This window comes from Hydra viridissima, unplaced genomic scaffold (assembly GCF_058129835.1).
Source record: "Hydra viridissima isolate aposymbiotic clone 2 unplaced genomic scaffold, HvirCarnegie_v1 scaffold_2, whole genome shotgun sequence".
NCBI classification, from domain to species: domain Eukaryota; kingdom Metazoa; phylum Cnidaria; class Hydrozoa; order Anthoathecata; family Hydridae; genus Hydra; species Hydra viridissima.
In genome coordinates this window covers 10,588,691-10,599,679 of record NW_028324301.1, presented here as the reverse complement: position 1 = coordinate 10,599,679, position 10,989 = coordinate 10,588,691, and the positions used below count along the sequence as shown (strand labels likewise).

At 28.5% G+C, this 10,989-nt stretch overlaps 2 protein-coding genes across 2 annotated transcripts in view; both read right to left on the bottom strand.

Annotated features, from left to right (window-relative positions):
* Window positions 1–3,866: 3,866 nt before the first annotated feature.
* On the bottom strand, window positions 3,867–5,246 carry LOC149891868 (uncharacterized). The gene is made up of 4 exons (XM_090078439.1): window positions 5,008–5,246; window positions 4,826–4,885; window positions 4,449–4,669; window positions 3,867–4,231 (listed from the first exon to the last, which is right to left on the bottom strand). The coding sequence occupies exons 1-4, from the start codon at window positions 5,117–5,119 to the stop codon at window positions 4,103–4,105; spliced, it is 522 nt and encodes a 173-aa protein (XP_089934565.1). The 5' UTR covers window positions 5,120–5,246; the 3' UTR covers window positions 3,867–4,102.
* A 51-nt stretch (window positions 5,247–5,297) lies between these two features.
* LOC145182706 (uncharacterized) overlaps window positions 5,298–10,989 on the bottom strand; it is a 30,585-nt gene continuing 24,893 nt past the window's right edge. The window contains exons 16-25 of the mRNA XM_090078019.1: window positions 9,343–9,496; window positions 9,098–9,186; window positions 8,167–8,370; window positions 7,719–7,954; window positions 7,021–7,306; window positions 6,603–6,763; window positions 6,272–6,481; window positions 5,945–6,077; window positions 5,583–5,716; window positions 5,298–5,510 (exon numbers count right to left, since the gene is read on the bottom strand). Of these exons, the coding sequence (XP_089934145.1) occupies window positions 5,415–5,510; window positions 5,583–5,716; window positions 5,945–6,077; window positions 6,272–6,481; window positions 6,603–6,763; window positions 7,021–7,306; window positions 7,719–7,954; window positions 8,167–8,370; window positions 9,098–9,186; window positions 9,343–9,496 (1,703 nt within the window). The 3' untranslated portion in view covers window positions 5,298–5,414. The remainder of the gene's footprint in view (window positions 5,511–5,582; window positions 5,717–5,944; window positions 6,078–6,271; window positions 6,482–6,602; window positions 6,764–7,020; window positions 7,307–7,718; window positions 7,955–8,166; window positions 8,371–9,097; window positions 9,187–9,342; window positions 9,497–10,989) is intronic.

The window sequence follows — 10,989 nt, the reverse complement described above, 5'->3', positions numbered from 1 at the left end:
CCATTAGTTTTTGTCAAATAAAATAGCAATATAATAGATGGAGTAGTTCCCTGGACATGAAACAAATGTGCTTTAGGTAGGTACAAAACTAGTTGATATTTTGTATTATTTATTATATCTCTAGTTATACATGTACTAAAGTAGTTAAGTAAATGATCTCAATTTCTGTAATACCATCAGCGTTATTTCTTAAAATATTAAGAATGTCTAGCTATATAAAATTAAGCTTAAAACATGATTCTATTGCTCCTATCTTGAGTAGCTAAATGGAAGTTGATGTGGCTGGTTAGACGAGACCAAAAATTTTCGACGAATCCGACAGACTTTAATATAATTTAGTTTGTATTGTTTAAAACAAAAGATTTGTAACAATGCGCAACGAGCATGGTTCGCATCTCTTATAGGTCCATGGTTAACCATACAACCGGTAATTTTAAGCAGCGATAAGAATACGATTTTAACCGTAAAAAAATTTGGACAAAATTTAGTTTAATTTAACCGAGCTGTTATAATCGTTTTTCGGAATGTTGTGATCTTAACCGAAAACTTATTTCAAATAAAGCAAATATCAATGATAATGTTTGGCTGTTGAAAATTTCTTTTCTTGCGCGTTTTTTAAAGACAAAATATCACTTTTCAGATAACTGATATAACTTCAGATACTGATGCATGTCAAACAAATAAACTGGCATTTAAATGCCTAAGAAACAAATATTTATGTTTCTGTTCTCCTTTAATAAACCAGCTTTGCCACAATTAGCTTTTTTTTATCCGATGGCATTTTATGGCCTTTTACTTTTATTTTGGCATTTTGACACAGAAAAATTAAAATTTTTGAAAAAGTATTTATTTTGGAAAAAATGTTGAAATTAATTTTAACTCCTCATGATTTTTAGGAATTGGACGCAACGTCCAAACATTTAAATTTGCGTTGTCTTAAAACGGCTGATAAATGGATGTTAAAAGGTTCTTGTTCCAAAATATCCTGATCCTTTGAGTAATGCACAGTGCCTCTATTGCGGTAACTTTTAATCCGTCATAACATACAAATTCTTGAGGCAGCTAAAGTGCATTGACTAAACCATATGTATCACTACTTAAAAATTTAAATTCGCTTTTGTATTCATCGTCAGATATGCTTTCTAAACAAAATTGCCTATAACTCCAAAAAGGTAAATCTGGATTCTTAGCGACATTTAAATTGTACAATAATAAGAATTCCTCGTCGCCTTTTATGTTTGATTCTAATGCAAGAAATAAATCATTTCTAACATTTCTTAAAGGAGCCATTTTTTAGTTTTTTTGTATTTTCCGTAAATTAATTCTTTGTAAAGGAAATTCGTAAGTTATTTTATCTCAATACCGCAACATAAAGTCACAACCGCTCGTCCCAGACCTTAGACGTCTCCGCTGCTGTTGCAGTTCTCATATCGTGAGCTCTCCATTAAAACGATTTTCCTTGCTGTATTAAAGATAATCGAATTAATAGAATTATTCATTTTTCGCGGTTAAAACGGTTGTATTAAACGATTATCCGGTGGTATAAATATATTTCGAACAAAAATCTCTCGATGCTTTCACTTTTTGATCAAAGTGCTATTTTGTTGCAAATTTTTATATCACAGCCATTTTTAATCATAATTCTATTCTGAAAAGTAACTGACTTTATTTATAAGAATTCTGTCAAATACTTTTCATTTTTAACACCAAATCAAAATAAATTTTATGCTGAATTGAATTTTTTTTTTTATAATTCGATCAAAAAAATTGTTTGACTGAAAGAAAATGAGAGTTGCTGAGTTTTTAAATTTTATTTTATCATTAAAACTAGATTTTTTTTTACCACCATGATAGAGCTCAAAGAAATCATTTGAAATGCGAGTTCGTAAATCAATCAAAGCGAATCCAGAGAAATCACGTTCAACTTTTACGCTTGAGAACGCTGCACTGTAAACTATTTGCAAAAATTTATAGAGCCGATTCCATTTTGCTTTCTGGTTTTTGTTCCAATATGCAAGAGTGTTGAATTCAATATCTAATTCCACTCGTGGTTCATAAAGAGTCCATTTTAAAATTAGTTGAGGAAGATCTTGATCTGATTCTGAAGATTCATCAACAGTGCCTTGTATGGTTCCTCCTCCAGTATAATCAATGAAACGGTGTACTTTTTCAACATAAACATCTTCTGAGTTCATCGGAATCGTCTCTTCAGAAGTATTTAATGAATGTGACGCGCTTTTTTGTATGGATTCTGTTAATTAAGAACTTGGTTGTTCTCGTTGAGTACAAAGTTTTTTATAGATTTTAATAAGCTGTGTGATTCGTCTATTCAACATTTCTTTTTTAAACTGCTTATTACCCGATGTAAAGCAAAATCTAAGATCCAGAACTATTTTATTTTAAAAAAACTTGTTCTCATGTATTAATTGCGTTGCTCAGTAATATTTTTAATCCCGAACCACCAGCTTAAATGTCCTCAATTTCTATTTTTATTTGAAACCATCGAAAGTAGAATTCACTCATTAATAATTTTGGCGATTGAAAATTCTTCGTGGCCAAATGTATAGGTAAAAATTTGTCGAAATATTTATCTCTAATGTTCCACGATGCATCGTTTAATTTTAATTTATCGTGTCTTAGCCTTTGATACGCTTCTGCGTTAGCATGGAAATCTTCTATCATTAAAAAAGTAGAATCCCAGCGTAGTTCAATGTCTATACAAAGCTTTTTTAGATTTTTTAGATGTTTGAATATATGCTAGCTTTTTTGATTCAGTAGCAACTTTTCTGATGTTATTTAATACATCTTTAAACATTGACGTAACGTCGTTGGCAGCTAGCTGATATACATGTGCGCCAAAAAAATAGAACAGAACGATCCAACTGATTTTTCAACGCAAACAGAATAGGCTTCACTATAATTCTCTTCTTCATTCTTTAAAGCGCCTATATCAATTTCCTCGTCTTCGAAATCTATAAACTTGTCACAATAAATTTCAAGGATTAAAATCTATAAATTTGTAACAGTAAATTTCAACTATCATTTGATCTTGTGCATTTTGAAAAAAACTTGAAGCCTTCGTCATGTTCTTTCCCAGAACTGTACAAGTTGCGTTGATATCATCAGCACGTTTTCCAATTTTTCCCATCACGTTTTCCAACTGAGCAGCCATAATCTCGCCAAACTGGCGTCCTTCTTAAGTAATTATGCCTAAGGTTCTGTCAGCTATTTGCCAGTCCTTAATATTTCTACAGCAACCTCCGAACACATTTCTTCCAATATCGCGACTTACTTATCAAACATCAACGAGGCAGCGTTTCATGCTGTAACGGTTTATAACAATTTTGAATTCGTTGAGTGCATTTTTCACTGAAGACATATGTCCGATTTAATCAGCTGATGCAAAAGATAATCTACGATTCATCATTAATTGAATCATTCCTCTAATTAAATGATTTATATCAACTTCCAGTTTGATTCGTTTAACAAATTAAATCTCATCGTCATTTTGATTCCTTGTAGCCAAAGTAACTTCAACTAATTTGATTTCATCCGCATTCCCTTTGTATTTTCGAAGAATAATATGGAAGTTTTTAACTTCTTTTAACCATAAAATATAATATATTAGTTTTATGAAAAAACTGTTTTTACTTTTTAAATAAATAATCATTGTAATTAAATATTATTAAAAAAAAGGCACTATATTTACAAAAAGGTTGCGAGGGGTTTAGTGCCATTTTGTTGTTGTTTTGAGTCACTGTGCGACATATAAGTTAATGCTTTTAAATGACCTTTTGGAAAGTCATCTATGAAATAAGTGACCTCCTTCATCTAATTGATCAAAAATATAAAAAGCCGTTAGAACATTTTCTTTGTCTTTTTTTTTTCTTTGCACTTTTTTAAAGATTCTTTACTCGAAAGATTTTGTTTGTAGATATTATTACAATAGTAAATTGAAATAAATATGAAACCAACTCATATAAGCTCTTAAGTAACCGGTTGCAAAGTTATAAAATATATAAAGATAACTTTTTACTCCAAGAAAAATCTTTGAGAATCTATATTCAACCAATAAAATTGATGACGTGATAGTCGAATCAAGCTATATATATGAAGATTTGCAAGAACGAATCATCCCGTCTATATTCGTAATGTATTTTTTCATTGCTTTAATGCGATCGGTCACATCATCCAATTTCAAAAAGGGATTGCTAAATATGACTGCCATTGCCTAATAACCAAAAGCAAATGTCAAAAACAAAAACTATATTCAGTATTAAAACAATTATATTTAATATTATGACCATTAAATTGAGTATTATCATTTTAAATTTAACTATTTTCAATTGTTTCTTTAGTAAAGCATGTTAGTGCATCGAAAAAACCTTTGATTATTTTATTGTAAACTATAAAATTTCCACATTTATCAACAAAAAATCGAAACTTACATCAGATAATTTAGAAACAGAAGATAATCCTTTAGCTCTTTTAGTTGAATCAAATATCGAAACCATTTGCAATTGATTTTTCAACCGTCGCATGAAGCTGTCTATGCTTCGAACACCGTTTCGTTTAAGCGCACTTTCGAATTTTGACTTAAAAGCGGTTAAAGCGCTGGCGCTATATGTAGATAACTTTTTTTCCATCAGCTCAGAAAACAAATGTATACCTAAAAAAATACACTTGAAATAATAACCAAACCCAAAACAGATAAACTATCAATCAAAGTCACAATCATATGATTCATACTTGAATAGACACAATTCCTGATTTTTAACTTAGAAATTAAATTTTTCCGCAACAGTCAAAACAAATTCATTTTCACCTCGTTCCAACTGCCTGATCCAATACAATTGTTCTTCTTTTGTTTCTTTTGACGCCCCCACTTTAAAAAAAACAAAAACAAACAGATTAGTATAAAACCTCTCGCAACATTTGTAAATTTAAAATTATTTACAGAATATGTTTAAAACTTAAAATACATAAAAAAACAACAAAAGAACACACCATTACTATTCTTCAAAACTTTAGTTTCTTTCTGCATAGATTTATAGATTCCTTTCAAACGGTCTATGCTGTAAACATAGGAGTCTGATATCGAGCGAATGCTTTTGTACATATCAGCGTATTGATTGCCAATATCAGTCACTGCATTACAAGAAGACACTGAAAATAAATTTTTTCGCAAATTGGAAATATAACATTTAAAAAGCCAATACTTAAAGAAAATTAAGTGCTTTTAATCCAGAAATTTTTTAAAGAAAATTTCTGGATTAAAAGCACTTAATGACGCCCAAGGTGAACTGTACAAAAATGCTTTTCTTGTTTCCATGCTACGAGTTACAATGATTCGATTCATATCTAAAAGAGCACGATCTTTAGTAGATATATGTGGCAAGTCCAGCGTCCGTGTGTTAAAAACCAGTTTTTTTACGGTTAAAGTGATGCAGCAAATCAGTTCTTTGAGCAATTTTAGGCTGATGTACTGCATGCACCGGATTACTGTATTTCTAAAAATATTTACCTTGCTATTGTTGTTTTCATTAAAAAGTTATAGAAATTTGTAAAGTAATGTAAGATACCTCATAGAAGTCTGCTAACGAAGTTTCTAATAATTTGAGATCCTCCACTTGTTTTGCTATATATATGCCATGAAGCTTCCAAAGTTTTTCTAGATCTTCAGCAACATTTTTATCTAAATAATGCTCAACAACCTCTAAACAAGGAATAAAAGTATCAATGTCGATAACGATTGAAATTTCCTAATGTAAATCAAATCGAACACACGTTGTAGAGGCTTACAACATTTGTTTCAGATTAGAAATTATTCAGAGTAATTGATGTTGAACAGTTTTCATAAAAATATCTAATAGATAAAATATCCCGGACCTATATTAAAAAAAAAACACATGGAATGTTAAAACTTTCGAAAAAGTTAGCATACTTTTTGCAAAATATGTGGCAAACTCTCCATTGAAACATTGGCGGAAAACCATTTCTTTTTTCTCCCCAAACATATTGTAACTCACACGAAAATTATCAACACAATTTTCACCATACATTTTAACATTCCCAAGCTTAAATGCAAAAATTATTTTTTTACAAAAAACAAAAGTTAAGCTTGTATTTAGTTTAAATAATCACATACTGATCTCTAATATTAACAAAATTAAAAACAATTTTAAATTTTTTTAATGAAAACGTTTTAAAAGTTTCAGTTTATTTTTTGTGCATTTTATTCATATTACTTTCAATGAATTCAATTTCTTACTTTTTCTTCTAAAATATCAAAAGAATCAAGAGTAAAAAAATCACTGGCAGGATTTATCATTCCCTCTAGGAATTTGGTTAAAGATTGAAGAGCAAGTCTTTCAGTTTTGAAATTTTCAACGTTTGCATTGACTGAATTATGGTACTTAGTGTACATAGTGTGGATTTCTTTAGCCTCATTGCTTAGTTTGTCAAACACTTGCAAAAGTTTCTAAAATAAGTTTTTACAAAAAGCCATCAAAATTTTAACTAAAAATAAAAATAAATAGTTACACTACTTTCTAAAAATCTGATTCAATAATTCATTTATGATGGTACTTATTTCTTTTTACCTTGACATCATTAAGACTTTTTTCAAAATTTTCAGATGAAGCCATTTTATTAATTTCACAACCAGCAATGCATGTAACATTGTGTGTTTTAAGATAATCTAAAACCAACTGCGGCATAACTTTGTTTTCCTCACTTTTCTGGACAATATATGGTATTTCCACTACGTGAAAAATGAGAAAGAATTACTATAATACATTTAAATAATTTAACTACAGAACCTAATTACAAAGAAGGTTATTTTCTATGTGTATATTCCTCATTACTATCTATCAAATCTTTGCTAATCCTACCACACACCTCCCCCTCCCCCTTTTTATCAAATTGGAAAGAAATAAATTATCAATTTTTAAAGACAAGCTGAAAATATAATAAGGTTTATTTAAAAACAAGCTAAAAAAAAAAAAAAAAATTAAATACCTATGCCAGCTTTTTTACATGTTTCAACACAATTTACATTTGCTGCATCCTCTGCAACTTTTATATCGTCAATTTGAATATAAATCATGTGACTTATTGATTGAAGAATATTTGACAAATTTGAAGCTGGAAAATATGCCAAGCTTTCAGCATTCTTCTTTGATTCCAAGAACTCTTCACCTTCATATGCTTTACTAACTTTTTTTACCAGACTATTGAAATACTCTTCAACTTTTTCTTTAATATGAGCTATCACGTTCTTGTCACTGATCAAATTTACATAAAACTTAATAGAAGAAAAAAAAAATTTGAATTTAAAAGCATAAAGTTCATTTTTTATAAGTCTTAGATCCATCTTATAATTGTAAAAGAGAAAATTAAATCTAATAAGTTTTAGGATAAGAATGAATGAATTTAATGAATAATAATTTTATAACTAACAAATAATTGTGGTATAAAAATTATAAGAAATCTTTTTTTTAAAAACTTTTAAAATAATTTAAATAAGCAATTGAAAGTGGCTATTATAGAATATGGAGCTATTGTTTATTTTTATCCATAACACTTTTCTAATTATTTAACTTTTTAATTATTTGATTTAGCTAAAAAATTTTGTAGTAGAAAAGTAAAAATTGTAATTCAGAACAATAAATAGGCTTCTTAAATTTAGCATACAGAGAAAAATCAAAAACACTTACTGATGGATTAATTTCTTGAAAAGACTTCAAACTATTTTTCTGTTCTATGCAAAACGAAGCTTCAACTTCACCAAAAAAAGTTGTTGTGTTCTCTATTTTAAAAAGACCTGTGTAATTAAGTTCTATATCAGATATCCCAGATATTCCTATTGTTTGCACAGAACCTTTGAGGCTGATTTGCTTTTGATAAGTTTTGTTTTGCTTTTTGCAAAAGTGCCATCTTACAACCAACTGGGCTATTATACAAAAAAAGAAAATTTCTTAGTGTTCAAAGCATCATAAAAAGATTGTAATTATAAAAAATTGTAATATTAAAATATTGAAAAAAGTTAAAATTTCAAAGCTAGTCTCATAGTTATAAATATTATGCAAATACTATTTCAAAGTTGAAAAAATTAACCAGAAATAAACAACAAAAAAAAAAATGCCATAACTAAAAATAGCTTACGCCCTTTCAGATAATCATTCTTATGAAACAACTGGAGGTTTGAATTGGATAAATTTGTTACTGAGAGCCATTCTTCGTACTTGAGGGTGCAGTAACTTAATTTAAATTTGAATTCATTTATTTTCTCACTTCGATTAAGATAGCCGAACATAGTCAATGAGAAATTATGTGCAGTACGATTACCAGCTTGAACTATTTTTGAATCTGGAAAATAAGAATGAAACTACAATTATAAAATTACCATTATTTTGCTATTGCTTTAAATTTTCTCAAAGGTATTTTTTTTCTTTGTTTCTTTTTAGTCACTAAAAAAACTATTAAAAAATTAGCAAAGAATCAAAAAGATATAAAAAATAACAGTATACATTTTTTTTTACTACAAATAATACCACTATATATTGATGTTGTGTCTATTTAGGTACACAGTAACACCTACCCTCACAAATACCAAAGGCTATATTTTCATTAGTTGTTAAGCACACGAGGTGATAAAAATATCTCATCCCAAAACCATGGTCATGCTATTCTTAAAACTTATATGTTAAATTATAATAAATATTTCTAAAACTATATTATCTATTTTTTTTTATAAATAAGCTTAATAACTTCAATGAATAAATTAACTATTCATAAATTTTTAAAATTACAACTGAAAACAACCACATTGTTACACTGTTTTCAGATTACAACTTATCGCACGAATTTTTTGGAACCAAGAAATTGCTAAATAGAAAGAATGCTGTAGTCATAGCATAATCAATCACTTTCTAAACATTTATTTTTTTGTTTAGTAAATAGTAGCTTTAAAAATTAAAGATTTCCTAAGTGCAAAAATTAAAATTAGACTTTCACTCAATTCTTAAGAATAACATTAGGAAAAGAAAATCTAAAAAATTTAATTAAAGCAAAAAGAAACTTAAAAACATCTCACCTTTCACGGTCCACACAAACAGAGGAGAAGGAAGGAACTCTGTACCATCAAAAGCAAAATTGTGTGTTTCACTCTCTACTTTAAACTTTCTAAAAACAAAATAATTTTAAAGAAAAAAATCTGAGTTTTGTTAACTTTCCATTTAAACTTGCTGTTTCAATTTCAGGAGCATTAAATATATATTTAATATCTATAATATGAAATATCAATAATAATAACAAAAAAGAACTGAAACTAAAACTAACTGTAAAATACTTTGAACACTATTCAGCTTTTCAGTTCCTATTGCTGAGAAGAATGAAGTATTTCTTGGCTCTTTTACATCAAATGTTAACCGACCATCATTTTTAAAAGATATTTTGTTGTGATTTAAGATCACATCAATTGGTGAGACGAATTCTATAAAAAGTATAAATAAAAATTGCATTCAAAAAAAATTTTTTTTCCCCGTTACTTTAGTTACTATTATAATAAAAATCTTTTAAATATACTAAACTAGTTTTTTTATTTCTAGAGGACATTTAACCCTACATTTTTGCTTTGAACTTGAACAACTCTTAAAAATTATTGCTATTTATAGGCCATAGATCACTTTGCAGTCATGTGGCAGAGTATTTTTTCAATCATTGTTAGTTGAAACAAATAATTAAAATCTAATTCTAATTAATCTTAAAAAGAAAAATATGAAAAATATACAGTTTACTTTTTCAACACGTAAACTTATATTTTAATTCACTACAATGTTTTTACAAAAAAGAATTGTCTAGTACCAAAACTGGATATTTCTCCAAAAATTATTACAATTCTGATTTTATTATATATCAAAGTTGTCATAGTAACAACTTTTTACAACTTTGTAAAGAAACAAAAAAAATTTTTTTAGCAAGAAAAATAAGTAATAGTTAACTTATCAATGTATATAATATAGAAAAAAACATCTACACTGCAGGCCAAAAGTTTCCGGACACTTGGATTTTGTATAATTTTTTAATTCAAACTCCTATAATTATTTCAATAAAATTCAAATATCATATTTATTTTTTAAAAGATACATATAGTTACTATTTAAGAAAAAAAAAAAGACAAAAAATGAAATAAAAAAAATACTAACAACACTATTATTATTAAACTGTCTTTTCGCCAAAAAATAACCCACAATTTTTTATCACTTTTTTGCAATCCGTGGCATCCTATTTATTAATTAATTTATTACTTCAGGTGTAATTGATAACCAGGATTCTTCTAATATTTGTCACAGGTGCTCTTTGGATGTTGGGCATTTTTGTCTGACCTTTCTGTCCAATTCTCCCCACAGTAACTCTATTGGGTTCAAATCTGGTGATTGGACCGGCCAGGTCATGTTTTTGGAGACACCATTATCCTCTTGTTCCTTTATATAATTTTTACATAACTTTGAGGTGTGTTTAGGGTCATTTTCCTGCATAAAAACAAAACCATGACCAATAGTTCTTAAGCCAGAAGGTTTAGCATTGTTTTCTAGAATTATTTTATATTGTTCTTTTTTCATAATACCCTCAATTTTAACTAGGTCACCTACACCAGCTGAAGAAAAACATCCCCATACCATAACTGACCCACCAACATGCTTGATTGTTGGCACTAAACACTCTGGGATCATTTTTTCTTTTTTTGTTCTTCTGATGTAAATTCTACGTCTTTGCCCAAACAGTTCAAATTTGGACTTGTCGGTCCATATTACTTTTCCCCAATCTTCTTCTGTCCAATTTTGGTGATCTATAGGCCATTGTAACCTTTTCTTTTTATTTCCAATCTGTAGCAATAGTTTCCTGACCGCTATACAGCCAGAAAGTCCTGCTTGTCTAAGACGTCGTTTCGTAGTGGTTAATGAAATAGATTTTGAATGACTCCTA

Coding starts and splice junctions, on each gene's coding strand:
- LOC149891868 (XM_090078439.1), bottom strand. CDS start 5,119: ATGTACAAAAGCATTCGCTCGATATCAGACTCCTATGTTTACAGCATA. Junction 4,886..5,007: donor AGTTTTGAAGAATAGTAATG/GTGTGTTCTTTT, acceptor TTTTTTTTAAAG/TGGGGGCGTCAAAAGAAACA. Junction 4,670..4,825: donor GATCAGGCAGTTGGAACGAG/GTGAAAATGAAT, acceptor GTATTTTTTTAG/GTATACATTTGTTTTCTGAG.